This window comes from Chelonia mydas, chromosome 1 (assembly GCF_015237465.2).
Source record: "Chelonia mydas isolate rCheMyd1 chromosome 1, rCheMyd1.pri.v2, whole genome shotgun sequence".
Classification (NCBI taxonomy): Eukaryota; Metazoa; Chordata; order Testudines; family Cheloniidae; genus Chelonia; species Chelonia mydas.
In genome coordinates, this window is record NC_057849.1 from 136,438,379 (window position 1) to 136,463,645 (window position 25,267).

At 40.4% G+C, this 25,267-nt stretch overlaps 1 protein-coding gene across 5 annotated transcripts in view; it reads right to left on the minus strand.

The window, feature by feature from the left end:
* The window catches only part of SCML2 (Scm polycomb group protein like 2), a 150,269-nt gene that overhangs the window by 31,493 nt on the left and 93,509 nt on the right, over positions 1-25,267 (minus strand). For 4 of the 5 annotated variants that reach the window (XM_043537923.1, XM_037901144.2, XM_043537927.1 and 1 more), the window contains 3 exons: positions 24,344-24,432; positions 22,710-22,953; positions 4,106-4,353 (listed from right to left, as the gene is read on the minus strand). In XM_043537923.1, coding sequence (XP_043393858.1) covers positions 4,106-4,353; positions 22,710-22,953; positions 24,344-24,432 — 581 coding nt within the window. Of the gene's footprint in view, positions 1-4,105; positions 4,354-22,709; positions 22,954-24,117; positions 24,433-25,267 lie in introns of all 5 variants that reach the window. The other variant, XM_043537925.1, reaches the window with a different exon arrangement.

Below are 25,267 nucleotides of genomic sequence, written 5' to 3' on the forward strand. Positions count from 1 at the left end.
GGGAAGCATTTCATATTCTAATGTTCTAATAAACTTTGTAAGCATACATGAAAATACAGGGGATTTTAAAGCAGTTCTACCCACATTCCCCATTTTTCTTCATCAGAACAGGTGACATTTTAAAAAATGGCTACTCCCATGCACTCATACATCCCACATACACTTCTTTATTGCTAGTACTTAAACTAATGTAAGCAGAGTCACGATGAGCTCCACCCTGACATCTGGTGGTGAGTTGGGGCAAGTTGTGGAAAAGAACTTCAGGGGCTGATCTCATTTGCATAGGCACACCCACCCCACCTAGCATGAGCCCATAGCTGCCCAAATGGTCACTTTGGCTGCTGTGGGATCCCCAGTTTCTCTGTTATCGGGGCAGGAAGAATAAATTGTTATTATCCTGATTATGTGAATCAAGAACAGTGGAACAGTACTTGGCCTTTTGTTATGATGGAGGGACTCGCGATCAACTAAGTAGCACTCACTAAGCAAGGGACATGGGTTCCAAAACTCAGTGAATGGAGAGAGGCTGAGGACAGGTATTAATACCTGGTGGTATGGGCCCCCTGGTGAGGGCCTTACATGCTAATTACACTTCCTCCTTTCTCCACTGTGGAATATCAGAGCTAATTTTGATTCCATTAGGAGTCTAGTTACAGGCTGCTGAGCTGAATTCACTTTGGGCCAATAGTGCACCAGCACTGAGGTTCCCCTATACAAGCTGAAATCACTGAGTGTTGTGTTAAGTAGTGGGGGAGCCTGAAGATATAGTGCGGAGCAGTTTGCGGGACGGCTGGCAGAGCAGAGCAGCTCTTGAAGCAGAGCGGTTCGTGGGATGGCTGGAGCAGCTCATGGGGGCGGCTGGCAGAGCGGAGCAATTCATGGGACGGCTGGTGGAGCAGAGCGGAGCCCCATGGAGAGGTTGGGGCAATCGACTTTGGACCACATGAGGTGCCCCTTAACCCCCCCCCATCTCCACCCAGGTTGGGAGGTAAAACTCTGCAGATAAACTTTCGAACTCTGGTGCTGCACTGACCAGGGACAGAAACTTTTGGGTTGTTGGACTTTTGGGACTTTGGGTGACTTTGGGTTGCTGGACTCAAGAACCAAAGGGAAAGGTCACACCCCAATTTGCTTGGGGTGGGTTTTTTTTGCTCATGGGTTGTGTTATGAATCCTGTTAGTGGTGTTTCACCAACATAATGCCACGTTGTTTCTCTCTGTTATTAAAAGGTTTTTGCTACACTCAGACTCTGTGCTTGCGAGAGGGGAAGTATTGCCTCTTGGGAGGCGCACAGCGGGGGTGGTATATATTCGTCCCAGGTCACTGGGTGGGGGCTCAAGCTGGTTTTGCATTGTGTTATTGGAATGAAACCCCTAAATACTGAACCCGACCTTTGTTGCTGCCAACTCTGAAGGGCAGAAGGGTTACACTAACATTATGACCTAAGTCAGATGTACCTCAAACAGAAGTTTGCCTGCCGTTTGCAGACAGCAGAGAGCTGGCTGGTGATGTGGTGGGGGTTCTCTTCATTGCTAGCTCCTGACCTGCATTAAAAGCTAAAAATTCACCAAGGCTGGAGTTTTCAAAAGGAGGTTACAACAGCTAGGAAACCAGCTCTCATTGGCCTTCAATAAAATTTGGGAATATAATGCCCTCAGGTGCGTTTGGAAAACCCAGACTAAACGTTCTTCTGTATCACTTTTGCATGTAAACAGTTGCCATAAGGAAGCTGCGATCACAAATGGGAAGGGAGATGATCTGTGCAACTGTGAATGGGAAAGGATGAGAAAAGGTGCACATGACAATCTTTCCCTTAAGCTGGGAACCAACTCAGATTGATTTTTGCCAAAAATTGCATTAAAAAGCTACTCAGCTATTAAAAAACGTTCTCACATAAGACTTTATGATAGTTACAGTCATCATGTGATTTTGGAAACAATTTTATATTGACACAGTGACTTTTCACTTAAGTATCTTAAAACAACCAAAATACAGGACTTTCAGTTTATGTATTCACTCTGAGCACTGCTGCAACATCTATAAAGAACTGCTTTAGCTTGCTATGAAATCTATGGTACATGGCAAGGACTGAGATTTGGTAAAGGTCAACAGGCCAGAAAGGGCTGATTGGAGAGTCTATTTGGCATTGGGTGGTGACTGACGTTGCTGTAAGGATAATAAATATGGTGGCAGGAGTTATATTGTACTGATGATGGACACAGATCATTTAGAACAGATGGAATAATATTCTACTGAACAGGGCAGTCAGTGGCAGCTTCCCAGTGCACCTAAATATCCAGTAACAAAGGACTCAAATCATCCTGGACACAGAGAATAAACATGTACTGTAGTTAGCTAGGGCAAAACTTCCAACTTCCTAGGCATGACAATCCAAAAAGTCTCTCTATACAACTGTACAAGAGGTGACTTCACTCTACTTTGGGGCCATTGCTATTCCATAGCACAGAAAGCCATAGATAACAGAGAGGAAAATTCAACATGTGAAGAGATGGAGACATGAAAAGGAAATAATATGAACATTCATGTGGGAGACATGGAGGGACAAACATCTTCAACAACACAACAGTGCATATACTGACTGGCTACTCCCCACATCCTCATTAAGGACCAAGGTACAGCCCACATATTTGAAATACTGAAATATGTGGTCTGTTTTTACAGTAGTCTGGTTACTTGCGTTGATAAATTAAAGCATACATTTAAAAAATAATACATTAAAAACAGATATAAAGGGAACAAATGTTTTCCTTTCATATTAGAACTGAAATTAATAAAAAACACTACGTATTGATATTGGGAGAAAGATGGTAAGGTGTCAAAATACAGGTAAGTGGAATTTTGCATTGAACTTTATTGCACTGTTATTGGGAAGTATTTGGATGAAAGACATTACATGCAAAATAAGCTTATTTTCTATTGCAGAGATGGAAATGTTGAATATTACATAATGATAACAAACAGTGAAACATGTTGATAAACAGATATTACAACAGAATGGACTGCTTCCCCACCTGAGAATTATTTGGAAATTCAAACAAATTCACAATGTACTGATCAAAGACTGACCTCCTTAACTATATATTTTCAAACTAGCACAAAAAGAACTTGTGAAAAAGGCTTAATCAGTCCGAACTGGCCTTAAACGTTTACTCTAGCGGCCTTTAAGCATAAGGCATTTTGCTATATTTAATGTCTGTTCTAAGATGTGCAGTCTTCATGATATTCAGTCTGAATCTCACAAGCTCTCTGAGTGTGGCACTCCCAATGTAGTCAATGGGACTTTTTATATTTTTCATCATTCTTTTGTAATACCTGCCATGTTTCAAAAAGTGTGTGTGTATAATATTTCTTGAGTTAATTAAAATATTCTTCTGGGTAAAGTGTGTGGTAAAATGGAAGACATTAATAAAAACAACCAAACATCATCCTATATAAGCATAAACTCTGTTCAAACAATGCTAAGACAGAACCTTTATTATTTTTAACCAATGAGTCATTTTACAGAAGTCAGCAGAGCTTTATATTTATACTGTTTGATGGAGAGGGTGAATTTTATATCACGTATATAGTAACTTAAGCAACATGTTACTCAACGCAGCAGTAATAACTTTTTATGGAATTTCAGAAGAAATTCATTTTTACGTTTTCCAGTCTAAAATTATACACAAAGCCTTGGTTTCTAACACGCCCTAAAGTAAGGTAAACACTGGGCAAACTTAACATTTATTTCAGTAAGAAAACAATTAAATCTAATAACCTAAGGGATTGTCTAAACTTGGAAATTTACTGAAAAAACTATTCTGGAAGAGTAAATAATAAACAGTAATAATAATAAATAAAGCCAGTGGATTAATCTAAATCAGAAAAAGGGTCTCTATTCTAGAATAAGAGTGTCCACATGGTGGCCTACCTCGAAATAAGAATTCCAGAATACTTATTTTGGTAAATTTCAAGTGGAGACAAGCCATAAGTGCTTGAAGGAAAAACAACATCAGACTGTACATGGAATTATAAACAGCATGTTCAAAATAACGAATCACTACAAAGTTCCACAATACAAATTAAAGTAGCAACTGTAACTAACCTTTCTTCCAGGTTTTAAACCTTTTTTCCTTGTTTTGAGATTTTCAGTAGAGGTGTTTTTTGTCAGAGGAATGGCTTTAGGAGATCTTCCCTTCCTAGGAATTGTAGATTGTCCAGGGGGGTTGCCCCGACTTGTTTTCCTGCCACATTGTGGTGGTACTGGAGCAGACTTCTGTGGAGACTGCATTGAACGCCGGGTTACTTTGGAAGGGGAAGACTGGGCTTTTGCACCTCTTTTTATAATGGAAACTGAGGGGAAAAACAAAAAACTCACCTCAAAATTAATACCAGACTCTGAAGGTATTTGTGTCATTGTCCAGAGATTACTTCGTACTACAAAAGCAACTTTTCTAATGATTTAAAAAACTTGCTACATATTTAATTTAAATTTTAAAATCAGTGTAAAATGAAGCTATCTAATGTAACAAGTGTTTGGTATCAAACTACTTCATTTAACTAAATCCAGAAAGAACAAAATCCAGTCCTGTTTCCCCCCCCCCCCAAAAAAAATATATATTGAAGAGGGACTTTTCTACAAGAGACCGTTTTCAGACAAAAACAAAGAGATAATTTGAATATACTCACCTTACAGATGTTTCTCATAGTTTCCATTACTACCACAACTATTACATTCATATAGTGCCTGTCATCAAGAAGGATCCCAAAGTGCTTAACAAATTCTACAGAATAAAAAAAATCTGTCCACCTCTAAATGCAGCTGCCACACAGGCAAAACAATGTCAACTATTCAACTGTGCACAGCAGAAAGTGAAGAATACCATCCAAGTAAAGAGGAACAACGTTTTGATAGTCAAAATCTTAATAACTGGGAATTTGTCCGGGAAATCAAGTTTAACACCCAGAAAAATGCCAAAGATTAATTAAAGAGACAAGGTGGATATGACCTGAGGAAGAGCTCTATGTAAGCTCCAAAGCTTGTCTCTCTCACCAACAGAAGTTGGTCCAATAAAAGATGTTCCCTCACCCACCTTGTCTCTCCGATATCCTGGGACCAACATGGCTACAACAACACTGCATGCAAAGATTAATTACACTGCGTGATCAGCAGTTCAGTTTTAAATTTCATTTGAAAGAAAGTCCTCGAGCAGCACAGTGCCCACTGAGACTTGGATTCAACATGACTCAAAGGTAAAAGAATGACCTATTAATTTCCTGTAATATCAAAGTTTTCCTATGTGGGATGTCCACCAAATACAAACCTCGCTAACCCTATGCAGCTCACATCTGACTAGATCACAGCCTGATGATAACAGGCTGGAAGCCATGACCAGATCTCTCTTCTATAAGAGCCTCCTAGTTAATAATGTATTTTCACCTATTTGATTGTGCTCTGAAGTCATTATGATGAATTTATGATAAACTTCCTTGGCAACAAACTGATATTAAAAAGCAACAGAAGGAGTTTCTACATACACAGATATACCACTGATGGGAAAATGTTATGTCAGTCTCCAGTATCTCCTCTGGCCAACTCAAACAGCAATGACTGGTTCCAAGGGAAACTTATCTATTGTCATTTGATGAGAAGGCTGATCAACAGAGCTATAGATGCTTTTGAGGAAGTGGTGAGGAAATAAAAGGCAGAGAGAATCGGACAACCCTTGCACCCCGAGAGGCAAAAGTTCAATTAAAACTAACAAACAAATAAAACAGAGGAAAATAAGCCTTCTCTTGACCCTCTTCCCCCACCCACATGTATGTGTGCACATGTACACATACAAAGGAAAAGAAATACGAGACAAAAAGGTTGAATTTGATAGATTCTCTGTCATGTGAAGTATTTAAATCAAGACTGGATGTCTTTCTAAAAAGAACTTCTGGCTTAACTAAAGCATATGAGGTTCCTTGATTCAGGAATCACGCAATGATATTCTATAGTCTGATCTCCTGCATAACACACGCCAGATGATCATAATGGTCCCTTCTGGCCTTAAAATCTATGAACCTGTACTTAACATGACAAAACTTGAGAAATTCCAAATTAATGTTAAAGCTGAACTGACATAACCAAAGCTAAAATGCCTGATCTGGAACACTACTGCAAGCTGAAAGGGATGGATTTTAAGACTTTATTCTAATTTCCAGAGTTTTGTGTACATCAGAAAATTGTTACTGCTGAGCTATTAGTGATCGAAGATATATTTTGAGAAAAAAACCCCACCACAAATAAAACTAGAAGTTACACTTTCAAGGGAATCTAGACAGACAATTACCATTAGTCTATACAACAATGCCTACCCATACATGTGACGTGCATCTCAGCAGTCCAGTGCTCTGTCTTAAGTGGTGCTTTTCATTTTATAAGTACTTCTCCCAATGATTTAACTTTAACAAACAAATCATTTGAAGAGAAAGTGTCAAGGTAAAGTGAACTGAACCGAACTTCCCAAAATGACACTTTAGATGCTTACAAAACAAAAGTTCTATTCAAACAAGTTAATAAGGTTTTAGGACACGTTAAACATGTTTTGTTTAATTCATTTATGAATCAAATGTCCTTGATGAGCAATTTTTTTAAAAAAAAGTCCTTTTTACTAATATTTATAATCCTAAATACATTACATTAAATATATTTTCTACCTCTAGATAACTGGAAAAAAGGAGCTTCTCAATTAGGAAAGAAATCACTTTCCTTTTATTTATGCATGATAGTACTTACAAGATTTCATGTACAGTAGCAATTTAAAATAAGTTTAACTGAATTTTAGCCAATACAAACAACATCACTCTTTTATGTTATGCTTTTGAATCTTCCAAGTGACTACTCTTACTAGACAACATATCTGGAAAGCAAAACAAGATTATAATAAAAAATACAGCTATTCTATTCGGACCATACAATTCTGTGCTTAATAAATAAAGTCAAGAAATTGCAAAGAAATATGTGCTTCATAGATGCATTGTCTGGCTATACTGAAATCTAACAAACGCTTTCATAGTCTCTGTTGCACAGTAAATGAAATGTTTAAATACACAGATAATCCCAACGACAAATGTTAATGCCAACAGGTTCTAGGAGTACAGGTACACATTTCTACACAGTGGGTAAATTTCAACTGCTTTGTAAAAAGGATTGATATTATTTACTAAACAAAGGCTAACAATGCAAACAGTACTAATCCGGTCTTGCTGTACTGTTGAAATACAATATAAAATATGTTCATTTTCATCATCTTCCTACCTTTATATTCCAGAGGGCCAAATACTAGCCGCGTTGACCATTAAGGGGGTTTAGGTCCCATTAGATAATTTTTCTTCTTACTAGGATTCAAACTGCCTTTTTGAATAAGCAAGTCTACAACAAAGCCCATGCTGCCTGGGCAGCAGCACTGAAATACTAGCAAATGGGAATGGAGCTATTTGCATTTGTTGGTTTAAGAGATGGGGGAGTGGAGGGAAGTGAGAGACTGCTAAAGTAATTCCCATATTGTCTGCAGGCTGTATTGACAGTGATCATCAGTCACCTGCTCATACTTCCTTCACCCCTGCCTTCCGAGGGAGACCAAAGGTTACACTGGGTCATAGAATCTGGAAAGAAATGAAAAGACATGCAAAATCTAGCTGCCAACCCACTGCATCTGTGGACAAAGTTATCCCCGCTGGACCACATGTTCCAAAAACTAAGACGTTTTAATAGTCTCAAGAGGACTTGTTAAAATATATCAATGAAAAGAAGAGAGAAAAAACACCACGCTCTGCTTGCAATTACTGCAGCATTTAGCAGGGATATTTACAACAGAAAAAGCACATTTGCTTTTTTCCAGGACACTGCTTTGCATTATAATGGTCTTCTCATTTGCACGAACAAAACAAAGCATTTGTTTCATGCTGCTCTACCAAAAAAATAAAATATCAACTGTTCGAGCTTCATGGGGTTTATGCATATAATTTAGTGAGCAGTGTTCTTTCTCATGTCTCTTATCCTAAGTAAAATCTGTATTCAAATCCTTTGAAAAGATGGTCTCATTTAACTAAAAATATTATAAACCATACAGTAAGCAAATAAAATGTTAACTGTTCATAAATATTCAGAGTTTTCATAGATTACAGAGCTTTCTAATTACACTACTATATTATAGGTATACAAGTTAATACACACACAAATTAAAGATCTTTCATGCTTTCAATTATTAGTAACATGACAACATTTTCAAAAGCTCCAAAATTGTCATTATCTGGAGAACACAATATCTGTAACTCTGTACCAAATATGTAGAAGAGCAAAAAACTTCAAATATCCCAGGACCCCAAATCCTGAAACACTTACCAACGGTCCAGTTCTTGCACATGCAAAGCCAGTGAAGTCAACTGGTACTACTTGCTAGAGTAAGGTTTTCAAGGATCAGGTTTTTGTTCAGGGCCAAATTCTGCTTGCCTTACTCATATAAGCAGGACAACTGACTGAGTGGACTGAATCTTTGCAAAGGACTGCAGAATTAGAACCCAAAATGTTTTACTGGGTATTTCCTGTTAGCCTTATAAATCTGAATAAGTCTATCGGTAAATGTAATGCTACAGAAGAACTCAAACATAGGGGAAAAGGAAAAACTACAGTTCAGAAGCCTGAAGATTGGTGCAATTCCAATTAATAGAATTCTCATTAAAAAATTCCATATCAATTCTTTCATTTTATGTTGTTCATCTTGAGTGAAGTCATAAAACTACAGAATTTGTAACATATTTGGAATACTAGGAAGTTCTGTTGCTTCAGACAGTTGCCGATAGGTGATTATAAAAAAAATGATTAGAAACTCTGAAGTGAAATTACGTGAAAATAGACCCCAGCCCCAGTACTGTGACAGATCTATGTGCAGAACTCCCTTGGATTTCTGGGCGCAGAGCACTTGCTAAATTAGGCCCAAGATGTCAATCTGGGCAACAGAATGATTTTATTATGCAAAAAAGTTATACAAGTTTAACATTAAATCACATTGCAGTCTTGCCTCTGTTCTTTATTAATTATTATTATATTACTGATTACTAGTAGTATAATAGTGACTTCGGGCCCCTCAGAAGACTGCCTCCCCCCATGCCGAGCACCACTATATATATATTAAAAAAACAGCCCTCTTGCCTCTATAGAGCTTGAAACACTAAAGGGACAAGAGAAAGGCTGGGGAGAAGAAAGTGCTCTTTCTATTTCATCAGTGAGAAATGGCAGCAAAAAGATTAAGTAATTTAGATCCACTATTAGCCAAAATAAATCACCATCACTTTCAGGGAAGGGGAACCTGCCAATTTTCCTTGGGAGGAGGAAGTTCCCCCAATCCTGAAAAAGCCAACATTAGGTAAAAGACTCCCAACTATTGTCCCACCTCCAGCCTCCCATTTCTAGGTCAAACTAACAACAAAATGACAACCAAGCATCTACAAGAAAAATGTGTAGGGCTTGCTGCAAAAGCCTTGTCAGGGTTCCTTCCCGACTCTGAACTCTAGGGTACAGATGTGGGGACCTGCATGAAAGACCCCCTAAGCTTATTGTTACCAGCTGAGGTTAAAAACTTCCCCAAGGTACAAACTTTGCCTTGTCCTTGAACCGTATGCTGCCACCACCAATCGTTTTAAACAAAGAACAGGGAAAGAGCCCACTTGGAGACGTCTTTCCCAAAAATATCCCCCCAAGCCCTACACCCCCTTTCCTGGGGAAGGCTTGATAAGAATCCTCACCAATTTGTACAGGTAAACACAGACCCAAACCCTTGGATCTTAAGAACAATGAAAAATCAATCAGGTTCTTAAAAGAAGAACTTTAATTAAAGAAAAGGTAAAAGAATCACCTCTTTAAAATCAGGATGGAAAATACTTTACAGGGTATTCCGAGTCAAAACAGAGAGGATCCCCCTCTGGGCAAAACCTTAAAGTTACTGAAAACAGGAATAAACCTCCCTCTTAACACAGGGAAAATTCACATAAAACAAAAGATAAACTAATCCCCCTTGCCTGGCTTACCTATACTGGTTGCAATATTGGAGACTTGGATTTGGATGGGTTGGAGAAGATGGATTTCTGTCTGGCCTCTCTCAGTCCCAAGAGAGCCAACACGTAAATAAACAGCACAAACAAAAGCCTTTCCTCCTCCCCCTCCAGATTTGAAAGTATCTTGTTCCCTTATTGGTCTTTGGGTCAGGTGCCCGCCAGGTTAACTGAGCTTCTTAACCCTTTACAGGTAACAGGATGTTGCCTCTGGCCAGGAGGGATTTTATAGCACTGTATACAGAAAGGTGGTTACCCTTCCCTTTATATTTATGACAAGCCTCTATACTAAAAGCATTTCCAGTACAACTAAATGATGATTGAAGATTAAATGATATCTTATTTACACAGCCTCTTTCACTGGGAAAGAAGAGCAGAAGAAAACTCCCTGTAATTCTTAAGGGATCTTACTGTCCAGCTTTAAGTGTTCAGATACTATGGTGATGGTGCCACAGTGAACCCTTAGAGATTGCGAGCTGAGCACATGGGCCGTGGTAGTGCTTATGTCACACCGAGCCATCTCCAAGTAGAGTTGTGGCTCAATGATCAGGGCACTATTCCCAATATTTATCGTTTATTTATATTACAGCAGCACCTACAGAACCACCCCTCCACCCCCACCCCAGCAAGGCCCATCGTGAGGGAGGCTGTACAAACCACACACTTATTCCAAGCCTGCCCACAAGGAGAATCACTGTGAAGTGAAGCTCTGCACCATGAAGCAATCTGTTGAGTCCCCGCTTAGCAGCCTCTCTGCTTCACACCATTTCTATAGCTGTGTACCAGGTGGCAGGAGTTAGCTTTAAATGTATTGGAAAGGGAAAAAACTCCTTAGGTCTCAATGTTTGAAATAATCAGAATCTGGGGAGGCTGAGACGACATCTAAGAAACTAAAGGGCCTTGATCCTGCTTCTATTTTAGTCAATGGGAATTTTGCTATTGATTGCATTGGGAGCAAGATTGGGCCCCAAATGGGAAAATAAAATACAACAAGCCTAAGAAGAACATAAAGTCACCCTGGAAACTGGTCAATTGTTTTGTCTGAAAAGTACCATACTTGAATTATGGCACTGTTATTCCTGGGGTGGGTTATAAATACTGAGATGCAACGGCCAGAAACCCACCAAGTCCCAGCCACTGTATGGCCAGTAACAAACATTCATGACACAAAGGTAAACAAGATGAATTAGAAGCAGAAGAAATGCGAAAATAGAATCCATTAAGTAATGGGAAGACAAATAACACTTGGAACACTGCTATAACATAATTTTAACAAGAGAGAACTCAAATGGACTTATCCTAAAGCATCTTCTGGGCTTATTCATGCAAAGACATTCAACACAGTCTCTTCTTTGGGAAGAAGGGGAAAAACCCTTTCCTCCTTTTACAACAGATGCCTTACTCTGAGAGATACCACATGTGACTTGTTTTGAGATGCCAAGAAATATTAAAAGGAAAAAAAAAGCCTAACAGTGAGAGAGGATGGTGGCAAATCATATTTTTAGCCTTAAGCATTGTGGATTTTTCATATAAAACTAGGAGGATAGTATAAATCTGCCATTTTGTGCATGTCTGGTTTAACTATTGTGACCTGGACATAGAACAAAGTTGAGTTAGAGAAAAATGTAATCCACGCCAAAATAAAAATGTTACCTCGACGTTTGTTAATGCTCCACTGAAAAGAAAAATAGATTATTGTGCTGTATATAATGCTTAATTTAAAGTTTTGTACTGTAAAAATTTCAGAATCCAGAGTAATTGTATTAATTTTTAGTGAAATTGTTCATTAAACTATTTTTTCAGCTGTTCATTGTTTGTTTGCAAAAACATTAATTACCTTCTACACTTGGGTAAATACAAAAATCAAGGTACAGGACAATTAGTTTTAAATAAAAAATAATTTGAATATCACCGTAAAGCAGTGAATTTCTGATAACTATCATCTTGGAAAAACAGAATAAAGAAATTGGATATTGAAAATATTGTTGGAAAGTAAAAGATACAGACAAGGTACTTCACATTATCTGTTTTTGCCTGCACTATTCCTATGCCCGTAAGCAGTTCCTGAAGGGGACCTTTAATATCACAGGTTGATTAGTGTAATGAAAGACGACTGCTCTAACCAACAATAAAAGGGCTGCACTGGGAGATAAGTGATGAGGTGACACATGTATGGGGGGGGAAAGGAGGCGGCTGAGGATAAAAGCTGCAGTTGTTCATCACATATCACTTTTATATGTAGATTACTGGACACAGTCTTCCTTATGGTCACTAAAATCTGTCTCTCCAGCACTTCAGCTAGAGATTTCCCTTTCTGACTCCCCCTATTGCCTGCATCTCATTTTTTCACACCTTGGCTCATTTAAATTCCTATTCTGATAGTCTAGGAAGATCTGGATGAGAAAGAAACTGAATTTTTTTCCTGTCATTGTCTGCATGCAAGATTCTACTCAATCTTCGCAGATGAAGCTACTTAATTATATAGTTATCAATATCCAGACAGGCTCGTTTCCAACTGAATTTTCAAAATCCTCTCACTACACTTCATTTTGTTTAAGGAAGCATTTCAGTTGTTGCAGTATTGTGTGTTCTTTTGTGCAGTGAAAGGTGACTGCCTCATAATACGGATACAAGATGTATTATGTTGTCTAGACCAGGTATCGGTAACCTTTGGCACGCAGCCCTCCAGGGTAAGTCCCCTGGCGGGCCGGGCCGGTTTGTTTACCTTCTGCGTCCGCAGGTTCGGCCGATCGCAGCTCCCACTAGCTGCAGTTCGCTGCTCCAGGCCAACGTGGGCTGTGGGAAACAGCGGCCAGCACATCCCTCGGCCCGCGCCGCTTCCCGCAACCCCCATTGGAGGGCCGCGTGCCAAAGGTGCCAATCCCTGGTCTAGACAATTGTAACGAATGTGTGATGAACTTGAGCACACAAATGTCCACCAGAAACCTCCCTCTTACTATGAAGTTCTACAGCAGCTTGAAGACTGTTCTGATGATCCCAGGTTAGCTTCCACTTAATTCAACCTTAAAACCCCCAGACTGCTAGCTACAATGAAAAACACTACACTAAGTATGGTAGGGATGTCTTACATCAGTTACAGTCAAACAAAGATTCTGAGGGTTATACACTGAAAGTCATCAGTGTGAGAAAGTCATATCTAAAAATGTACAAAATTGAAAAGCAAAATACAAAAAACACATTGAATGACAGTGTTAATATTTTATAAAGTCTGCCAACCTATGATGATAGAACTCAGGATTAGTTAATGTTAACAAGTCAACCAGACATTGTTGCAAAATTTCTTTTTCTCATATACCTCCCTCCACCCACTACTCTGAAAGAGTCAAACATGGGAAATACCAGCAATAAGACTAACACCCAAGGGTGTTATAAACTATAGTTTATCTAGCTAAACAATATTTTGTTTTAGATAATCAATAGTTAGCCCTTCCCTCTCAATTTTACCTTTTTTATTACCTCTTTCATAGGGCATGATCCAATGCCTATCAAAATCTATGGTAATCTTGACTTTCATGATACTGGATAAGGCCCTTAAAATGTAAATTCTTTGGGCCAGAGATTCATATGTATGGACATCATCTATTACACTGTGAGTGCTACCATAAATTTATGATGGGATATCCCTCATTTTATACCTGAATTTACCTCCACGTTATATACATCACATGCTATTTCTACCTCCTCCTATGATAAATTATTTACATCAGAAATGTTAAACTACTTAACCAACCTGTAGAAAAATGTATTTAGTCCAAGACAATGCCATATTTCATGCTAATTCCTAAAATCTTTGCTTGCTCTTGTATCCCTCACTTTAAATCTGTCACACATTTTTGCCCTGACAGATTACAAAGTATATGATCAAGGCATCCAAGATTAAAAAGACTGCCATATTAATTAGGAAACTTGAAGTCGTTCCTAATATTTCAGAATTAAAACACATTGATTACAAACTGCCTATTACAAATACTTTCACCTTTAAGAAGTGCAGCATACTACTTTCCCTTTTTTAAGTAGGCTTGAAAGTGACACGATGGTAACGAGTAATCTACTTTGAAAGAAAGCAAAATGAAATTTTTGTCTATCTAGATTGCTATCTAGATGTTCACTGTGACAAACATTGCAACCCCATGCAGTATCTTTGGGGACCACTGTACTAAATTTATGAATGGTTCATGTAAGATTGTGTTGTACTCCATGGATTAAGGGGAGTCACTGAAACTAAACAATTCTCTTCATTTTGCTTCAGCAAATGGACATGACTCTGTCCAAGGGGAGGGCCCAACCCTTGTTAAATGGGACATTGGTCTACCTACCAGACTCCCCATATGGAAGATGGGTGATTTCCGGTATGTTTAGTATGGATTTAAAATCTGTTTATTGTTTGTTTGTTTTTTAAATATTGTAGTGAGGTGGAGTGGCCCCCCTCTGACGCTTACAAGGAGAAACCCACGGTGGGTGGAGCCAGGCCAAGCCTGCCCCTTGAGTCAGAAGTGGAGGGCGGAACAGGAAGTATAAGAGGCAGGGCCTCCAGCTCAGTTGAGGGAGACCCAGGGATGGAGTCGGACACTGCTGCCGGCCCGAGCCAGGGACTGAGCTGTCTCAACCTCTGCCTCTGGAGGAGTATCCGGAGGAGCTGCTGCCCGGTGAATAAATCAATGCAAGTATCAGTGTAGACACTGAAATGCTTATGTCAACTGTTGCTGGCTTTCAGGAGCCATCCCACAATGCCCCATGCTGACAATACAATTGATACAAGTGCTCCTGGTGAGGAGGAACACTGCCAACACAAGGAGCCAAGTGTGCACACACAGAAGCAATTTATTAACTGTGGTGGCTGTATGCCAACGTAAGTTAGGTTGATATAATTTTGAAGTGTAGACATGACCTCATGGTTCTTTGTCTGTGACCTTGTAAAATCAGCATATTACTTCAAGACACCCAGGAGCATCAGCTGCATTTACACTTCAGTGATGTGTAAAAGCACTTCACACATGGAACCATGCTAATTAACTGCAACTGCTAACAACTATGGGCTTGTCTCCACTTAAAATACTATGGAAGCACAGCTGCGCTGCTGTAGCGCTACCATGTGGACACTACATACCTCCTCAAGAGGTGGTAGCTAGGTTGACAGAAGAAGTCTTCCATCAACATAGCTCTGCCTAGACAGGAACTTAGGCCTTGTCTACACTTCAGAGTTTTGTCAACACAGTAGACTGTTGAAGTGAGTGGTGAATCACACCATTATGCAGGTATGGATGATGGGCAGTGGCTCCAGAACTTTCAGATGCAGAAAGCCATCTTCCTGGAGCTGTGTGAAGAGCTTGCCCCAGCACTGCGGCGCAAGGAGTCCAAAATGAGAGCTGCTCTCTCGGTGGAGAAGTGCGTGGCGATTGCTGTGTGGAAGCTGGTGATTCCAGACTACTACAGTCATTTGCTAAACAGTTTGGAGTCGGGAAGTCAACTATTGGGGCTGCGGTAATGCAAGTGTGCAGAGCCATTAATCTCATCCTCCTATGAAGGACTGTGACTCTTGGCCATGCGTGTGAAATATTGGCTAGCTTTGTGGCAATGGAATTCCCTAAGTGCAGCAGAACAACAGGTGGCATGCATATTTCAATTTTGGCCCCGGACCATCTTTCAACAGAGTACATCAATAGAAAGGGATACTTTTCTATGGTATTTCAGGCACTTGTGGATCACCGTAGGCGTTTCACTGACATCAACACAGGGTGGTCCGGGAAGGTGCATGCATCTTCAGGAACACCTGTACAGAAAGCTACAAGCACAGACTTCCTTTCCAGACCAGAAGATTCTAGTGGGGGATGTTGAAATGCCTATAGTGATCCTGAGAGACCTGGTGTACCCCTTACAGCCATGGCTCATGAAATCTTACACAGGAAACCTGGACAGCAGCAAAGAGCACTTCAACAGGTGGAGCAGGTGCAGAATGACAGTAGAATATACGTTTGGCGGATTACAAGCATGCTGGCACTGCCTTTATGGCAGAATCAGATCTAAATGAGAAAATACTCCCACAGTCATAGCAGCCTACTGCATGCTCCATAATATTTGTGAGGCTAAGGGTGAAAAGTTTTCCCTTGGGTGGAGCACGGAGGCAGATCACCTGGCTGCTGAATTTGAGCAGCCAGATACCAGGTCTATTAGAGGGGCCTAAGGGGGGGGGGGGGGGGCTACATTTTAACCACCACTTGTAGGAGACAAATAGAGATTGCTTGTCTTTTAGAGAATTTGTTTTTATTAAATACCAGTTAAAATACACACACACACACACAAAAGACTTGGTGGGAAGAGAAATAGGAGTGCAGGGCAGCGTAGGCTCTCATAGCTGTGTGCAAGTCCAACTATCATTCTGGAAGCTGTTCAAAGGGATGGAATGAATGGGATACTGAGACGTTGGGGAATTTGCAAGGAATCTGTGGAAGGAGTTTGGGGAGGGCAAGGAAAGCAGTTGTGTATCAGCTGCGGGTGGTCATGAGCATGCATGTCTTCTGCCTGGAGCTTGATTATGGACTTCAACATCTCCTTTTGCTCCTCCACCATGTCTATCATCCACTCCTGGCCCTTTACAATGCACTCCTCACTCTCCTTTCTGTCTTGCCTTGCTATTTTAAATTTTTCTTTCAAGGTCTCTCCCCAGTCCCCGCATGCTCTTTTTTTGGCCTCTGAGGATTGGAGCACCTCTCAGAACATGTCCTCCTTGTTCTGCCTTGGTTGCTTCCTTATTTGGCAGAGGTGCTCCACCAATGTGTAGAGGGTTCCCTTATAGGCCACTTCTGCGTAAGCACAAGAAATAACACACAGAAGCATGACTGTTAGTTCACACACAGCATTGAATCAGTTTAGTAAAATACCCCTCCTTTAACATATGAATCACTTTCTCTCTGTCCCTTGGCAAGCACACATCTTGGCAAACACCCTAAACATGGTGAGTTTGGCCCAGGGAGGGATGCGGGGTTGAGCATTCAAGATGGGGTAAGGGTCTAGGTGGTTTTTTAAGGTGATCACTGCAGGCAACTAGGAACAATATTGTAAATTCTGCCATAATTTTCCACAGGTGGGGGTCAGTGAAGTTGATATCTTACTCCTGAAGGTAAGCACGGATGCAAAGGTGAAGCGTTCAGCTTCAGACCCAGTCCCTATGCTGCTTGCCTGTGTGCCGCTTTGGTCCCTGCACAAGTGATTGCCGATTGGCACAGGAAAGTTCCCTACAATGGGGGATGGAACAAAGCAGCTCTGCCAAGGAATCTTCAGCAAAGAATTGGCAAGTACCTCCCAGTTTCCTAGAGATCTCTCTGGAGGATTCCTGTGAAATCTCGGTGTGCATTAAGACAAAGTTCCACCGCACTGCTTAGCTGCACAGAGGAATGTGAAGCACACGCAAACACAGCTAGTGTTGTACATTTCTATCCTTTCACTCACTTCTAGAATATTCAGAGCTAAAAACAGCTCTGCCTCATATAACTGAGCATCATCATCTCAAAAAGATCACTTACCAGAGCTCTCCTCATCATGCACGCTAGAGACAGACTGCTGGGAAGGGCTAGACCCTTCTGGAGTAGAAAAGAGGTCCTGACTCGCTGTATCATAGGATGATCCTGCTGTGTGCTCCACAGTTCTTCAACTCAACCTCCTCGCCCATGACTTTGTCTTTAGGATTGAGTCTACTGTCTGCCACCATTTCCAGCCCCGCCCAAGTATCCATGGGGTTCTTGGTGGTGTAGGTGTGATCACCGTCAAGGATGGCATCCAGCTTCTTACAGAAGCAGCAGGTCTTTGGCGCAGTGACAGTTTGCCTCCCTTGCCTTCTGGTATGCCTGCCTCCGCTCCTTCATCTTAGCATGGCACTGATGCATGTCCCATTCATAGCCCTTATCACACAAGTCACGAGAATTTGGACCATAAATATCAAAATTCCTATGGCTGGAGCGGAGCTGGGACTGCACAGCACTGTGGGGAGAGGAGGCTGTGCAGTCCCAGTGGGTAAGCGTTTGGAGCCGCCGTGGTCAGTTGGGAAGATGCAATGTGAGGTGTCTAAACCGAGCCAACAGGAAGTGACATTTCAAAAATTCCCAGGCCTTAAAAGGGGGAAGGACAGATGTCTGGGTTCCTGGGTGCAGGGCAGCAGAGTTTGAACTGCTGACCAGAGCGGTCAGGATGGGCACTGTGGGACACCTCCTGGAGCCCAATTATAGCAACATAACCAAGTGCAGTGTCTACACCGACTTTGTCAATACATCTTTGCCAAAAAAGTTCTATGCTTTATTTTGTTGGCAAAGCAGGAGAATTTTGTCGGCAAAAGGAGCATTGCAGTATGTACATCTCCGCTGTTCTGTTGACGAAAACTGACTTTTGTCAACAAAACTGTGTAGTGTAGACAAGGCCTTAGGTTGGCTTAATTATGCCACTCAGGAGTGTGAATTAAACTGATCTAATTTTCTAGTGTAGATCAGTCCTCAATGTAAAAAAAGCTCTACACTTCAGCCCTACAGCATGCAACAAAAAAAAGACTGAAGGTGACAAGATGAAAAACAATTAGATGACAAATATGGTGATAAAGAAAAGGGAAGAAAGAACCTTTTGCAAGCATTAAAAAAAATTTAAGCTTCACAACACTTCCGTAAAACCATGAAAATTCTGTCCTAATTCAAAGATTGGGATATTGAAACAGTGTTTTAAAGGAGTCATCTTTCAAATGTGCCCAAATTCAAGTGGTCCAAAGGGGGGCGAGAAAGTGAGAAAGACAGGTATTTCTCCAACAGATATTTGCTAGTTAATAGCATACATCAAGTCATCAAGCTGTAGCCTGCTCCATAATTTTTGCTTTGGGAAACAGCACATCACATTCCTTTGGATTTAGCTTCCAAAACAATAGGGAAATACAGCCTCTTTCCTACCAAATATACTCAGTAGTAGCCAGTACCCCACAGATTATTGTAGCTCAGTTTAGTTCTGAATTTCTTTTCAGCCACACATTCAAAGGTTTCCCTTGATCATAATCTCCTCTTTAGTTCACTGCTGCAGGAAGGATTTAGGTCTGAATATAGAATATTAGGTCTCTCTATATTAGGCCTGAATATGGAAGAGAGATCTTTGATTCTAAGTCTTATGAACTTGTGATCAGCTTGCTTCCAGTTGCATCTTCAGATGACAGAAGTGCCACAGATCAAGATAACATGTTGATAAAAGAGATCAAAGCCAACTCTAATATTTGGGATTAGATTTACATCCAAGTTCTTGATATTTTCCTTAAACTTCATAAACATTCCTAGAAAAAACTGACCACGTGACCTAAACTGCTGGATGGTCAATTTATCAACAGAAAGGCAGTGGATGAGATTCCTCTGTATGCTACAAATTACAACTGGGATTTTTAAAGGAACCTAAGGGAGTTAGGCATCCAACTCCCCTAACTTTCAATGGGAGTTGGATGCCTAACTCTTTGTCACCTTTTAAGATCCCAATCTATTTGCCCTGCTCTGCTTGCTACTATCAAGTGAGCTAAAGCTGCTGAAGAAAAGGCTGAAGTTGTCACTAAAAATCAACTAAGAAACATATTTCTTGCATGAAACAAGAGATGTAGATATAAGAATCTCCCTGGAAATTGACTGGAAATGCAGCTCTCTTCTCATCATCTCCAATCTCACAGAAGTATTGCTTTAAAATTATGTTCCTAGCTATAAATGATAGAAATGCAACTGTATGGAGAAAACCCTCCAATCTTCAAAGCCTTTTTAAAAAGACAACAGTATTATTTTCTTCTACCTAGTGTGACAAAGTTCCTCCTATACCTTGGTGGGTCCTGTGCTTTTTGGCGGATTTGCTCACCTCAGAGGTTTACAGCAGCTCTCAGTTTGGCCACTTCTGCTAGAGGCTCAAACCTGCTGTATACTCAGCTAACCTCAGCACTGGCCAGCATGGGGAAAATTGAGAACAATTTCCACAGTCTCTGTTGTCCCACGTAGGGGGTTGGGGACAGGCCAGATCCCTTTTCAAATTAGCCCTTCCCTTCTGGTGTTGCTCACAGACCAGGTCAATGCCTCCTGTGTCCGATCAGGAGTTAGGGGAATGGGGGGAACCTGGGCCCGCCCTCTACACCGGGTTCCAGCCCAGGGCCCTGTGGATAGCAGCTGTCTACGTCTCCTATAACACCTGCGTTACAGCTACAACTCCCTGGCTACTTCCCCAGGGCCTCCGCCCACCACCTTCTTTATCCTCACCACAGGATGCTCCTCCTGAAGCCTGATCACGCTTGTACTCCTCAGTCCTCCAGCAGCATGCCTTCTCACTCTTTCATGCCCTCCACTAACTGATGGGAGGTCCTCTTTAAACCAGGTGACCTGATTAGTCTGCCTGACATAATTCATTCTAGTATGTTTTTAATTGGCTCCAGGTGTCTTAATTAGCTTGCCTGTCTTAATTGGTTCTAGCAGGTTCCTGATTGCTCTAGCACAGCCCCTGCTCTGGTCACTCAGGGAACAGAAAACTATTCATCCAGTGGCCAGTATATTTGCCTTCTACCAGACTCCTGTACCCCACTGGTCTGGGTCTGTCACAGCACCTAAGGTACTTATATGACCCCCATTATCGTAGTATTTGAGTGCTTCAATGCTTTTTAAAAATCTTGTCATTTTATCATAATGAACATACATGAAGTTTCCATACAAGTTTTAACAAATCTTATTCAGTCTGAATTTGTTGGCCTTTATCCTCACAACATCCCTGTGGGGTACAGCAGTGGTGTTCTCCCCATTTTACAGATGGGGAACTGAGGCACAGAAAGACTAAACGACTTGTCCAAGGAAGTCTGTGGCAGAGCAGGGAGTCCCAGGCTAGGTCCATAATCACTGGACCACCTTTCCTCCCTCACCCTATTTCAGTCTAACAGGTTCTATTACCATAAGATTTTCTGTGACAACTCTTCCCAATTCTCACCCCAATCTTTAGTGGTTAGCCTTACCTCCGATTCTTACACTGTTGTCCTAAAAATGAAAAATCTTGGGAAAAGAACCATAAATGGTTACTTGCCTTCTTTGTTCTACCAGCTTTTCTACAGAAATGTGCTCTTCTTGTTTCTCATCCACTTAACACACACAGTGAAACCGTTTATGATTAGTACAAATTCTCAGTAACAGTAGAATGAATTTAAAATGTGGTTCCTACTTATAAAAACTCCTTTCACACATCTTGAATCTGAAAGGAGTAAGATAATACAACCCAAATTGTTTTACAGCAAAACCTCACATATCTTGTAAGAGACCCCTTAGCATATCATAGATATTAAACAATAATATTCCTTTTTCATTTCACAGACCTTGGCAAAGACGGAAGGGGGTATATGACAACAGAGCAAACTTGGCTATTAGCTAAGGGGGCTCTCTATCCATAGGTTCACATAAGTAGGTAGATAAGCAGTAAACAAAGTATTTGGAAGATCCTAATAATATACAATTTCAAAAACAGAAAGTTTACAGTCCAAAGCAAATGCTACAGGTAAGCCTGGAGTTTGAATCCCTTGGAAACAAAGAAACTTTTACTACATTTCTTACTTTAAAACAGTTTTTTGTTGTTCTTGGGAGCTCCATTCTATAACCTTGAGGTAAGGTGTTGATGCAAAGTTGAATATAAACTCCTATGAAATTCATTTAATACAGCTACCAACATTACTGAGACTACCAACAATATAAGTAAACGGTCTAAATGAAGTCCAATATTCTTCAAAAGAACATAGAAAACTGAACATAACCAGCTCTCTCACTGCAGAAGAATTTGAATGCAATTGGTTTTAATGGAATCTGTGTAGATTTGGTCTTCTACCATTATCAGAATTAGAGCCGGAATGATAAAGAAACAAAATTATGGCATGTCAAATGTCAGTCAAGATGTGTTTCCAGAGCTACTGTGTTCACAAATAGTTGTGAACTACAGTAAATGAGCAATAATAGTTTCTCATAGAGACAACACAAAAAGATATGATTAAGGTTAAGATTTTGTCAAGGTTATTTTTAGTAAAAGTCACAGACAGGTCATGGGCAATAAACAAAAATTCAGGGGAGCCATGACCTCTCTGCAACTTTTACTAAAATTAAGCAGAGGTTGGAGGAGTAATGACAACTGGAGCCCGTTGGGGCAGGGGGAAGAGATTGACTGCCCGAGCCCCACCACTACAGGGGAGGGGTGGGACACAGCCCCGGCTCTAGGCACAAGGGAAGGGAGGGCGCACACACTGATCGCAGCTGCAGGGGAGTGGCATACAGCTCTGGCCCCGGCTGTAGCCAGGGGGTGCACAGTGCCCTACTGGGGGGGGGGGGTGCAGGCCCACAGCCCTGATTCGGCCCTGGCCACCGACAGCTGAAGAAAAAGAATTCATGGAGATCCAATAAAGTCATGGAATCAGTGACAATCATACCCTTAGGTATGATACAGTGAAAACGTGTCACTATTTCATCTGCATCAGCTGTTTACATATTAAAATCTGCATAAGATCAGTTGGTTCTTAAGTCCCAGCTGCTTGACAGTGGCAAAATTTGGGAAGACAGATTAAGCGTTATTACTGGTAGTTTTACCATAGTTGCCTGGTGGCTGTAGTGCATCTCCTGTCAAGCCACACCATCCGACAGGGAAGATATCTCGAGAATCATATTTGCACCAATAGTCAAATGCTCCCCTCCAGCCATCAAATGTAACGAAAACTTCATCTCCTCTAACATCTCCGATGGTCGCTGGGCAAATTAAATAAGGGTTCTTTTTGTCTACTGCTTCAAGTTTCATTCCAACTTTAAAATAGTTTGGAGCAGGTTTTGGTGGTTCCTGTCAAAATAAAAATTGCAAAACATCTAGGTTTCTATGAACTCTTGAAAGACAGCTACTTTTCTCTAACATTCTAACTTCTCATATTGACTACCCCAAAAAGGTTATACAATACACATTTAATACATTGTTACAAGTTTATTTTAAATTTTCTATACTACCTAGGCTAAAGTATGCTCCTACTTATGTGACTGGCAGCAAGGTTATGCTGAGTCTACTTAACCAGTTGTCTGAGTAAATCTGATGTGTTCTACAGGAATGGTGGGATAGTGAACGTACACTAAAAATAAATGGCATAGTTTTATGTAGGGAGAGGACAGGATCAGAAAAATATACTTCTACGAGGGACTGGATGTTTCTGGGGATTGATAATGGACTAGAGAATCTTTCACCTCTTTGTTACTTATACAAATGCACATACAAATCATTAACATCCGAAGGCTGTTTAGTGGCCTGGGTGAAATAAGTTGGACTGAAGGGAAACCAAATTACATCCCACCCTCAATAAGTAGACCCTCCAGAAAAGGACTGAGGCATATTGCTGGGACAGTATCGAGAAGCTTGCAGTGCCACTGCTCATGCCATAGGTATTTTATGAATGCATTCAAATCAGTATGTTCTCAAAATGAATGGGGATTCATGAGCAAAGAGATTACAGGATCAAGCCCAATGTACGTTTTACTAAAACAAACTCATGCAAAGCCATTATCAGTACTAAGAAAGAAATCACTGAACTTCACTCTTTGATTTTAGCAAGCTCATAAGAATGGTAAGAGGACAAATCAAAATCAACAGATCAGCTGAGTCATACCTGCATTCCTACATATTTTTTGCATAAAAACATTTCACACATTTTTCTTAAGAGCCTCTTTTCTTCAGCATAAAGGCCATACTTCTAAAACTGAGAGCATTTTTTTATTACTTTCAGCTAAGTCCCCACTACATTCTTAACAGCTAAACTGTCAAGTATCCGCCAAATAAAAATATTCAGCATAAACTCCCCATGCATTCCTGTGGCTCTCATTCTCCCTTACCAGTTTTAGCCCAACACATACACAGGCACATCATGAATACATTACTGTCAACAAATGAGAGATTCATGACATCTTAAATCCATGAAAAAAAACCAAGCTAACACAATTTTTTCTAAACAACACAGCATACCTTAAAGGTCCAAACACAGGAAAAGAGGTGCCCATCCATTTGGACTAGAAGATGATCATTTCCTGTCCAGTTTTGTGGCTTGCCAATCCACTTCAAAGTAATTTTAAATAACATTCTTGCCTTTCCATGCTGAAGAGAACAGTACAATATCCTGGCATCCTCAATAAAAATGTAATCATGGACCAGTTGATGGAAGCTTGTTTACTAGGAGCCCCTTTCTTCTTACCTTCTTAAAGAATGCTGCAGGTGCCATTTCAGCTCCATTTAGTGTTCTTAACAGAAACATTGGCCAAGATGATGCATTCATCTGGAAACCTAATTAACATAAATAGATTAGTTGTGTAAAAGATTCTAGACTCACATTTATAAAGCATGAATATACAGGGAAAAAGGAGCACGCAGAGTTTACCCCACTACTGTCCAAAACCCTCCGGCTGGACTTGACTAGAATTAAATGTGGCCAAGAAACATGAATGCATAGGGCAGCTATTTAGTGCAGTAAACATGTTGGATAGTATATTTCCTTTCAGGAGTGATTTGCCTGCAAAATCATTTATCATGGTTACTATATTAAGTGTGACTAGAAACATGCAAGCTGTGGTACTGCAGATTAAATCATTCTCTATATTCCCTGGTCCCAAACAATCTTCCTTGCACAGTACCCAGTTATATTTACTGGGCCAGTTTTCCTTCATTCTCAAATGACATCCTCTTGTCTAGCTTCTCTATCATCTAACTCTTATTTTTTATTAGAAACATTTTCTTCTCCATTGAGGCTCTTTCACCAGAGTCCTTCACGAAAAGAAACAAGGAGGTGCAAACAAATCTCAGTGAAACAATACATCCTTTAATTACAAAGACAAGAACATAAAACAGGGAATGATAGAAATGAAACATCTTGATAAGTGTATGTATCACATTGCAATTGCATAAAGTGGAGAACGTTTCCATGCCAAAATTCTTCATTAAAATGTAAGTGAATACAATGCACAAAGTGTTACTATAACCCAAACCTGCTTTTATTAAGAACAACTTTATCTTATCAAAACAACTGTTTGGTTGAAATGTTCTTCAAACCATGGCATTCTCTCTCAGAACCAAGTACCTCCCACTACAGGAAGAGAGATGCTTCTCTCTCTGTCTGCTTTTG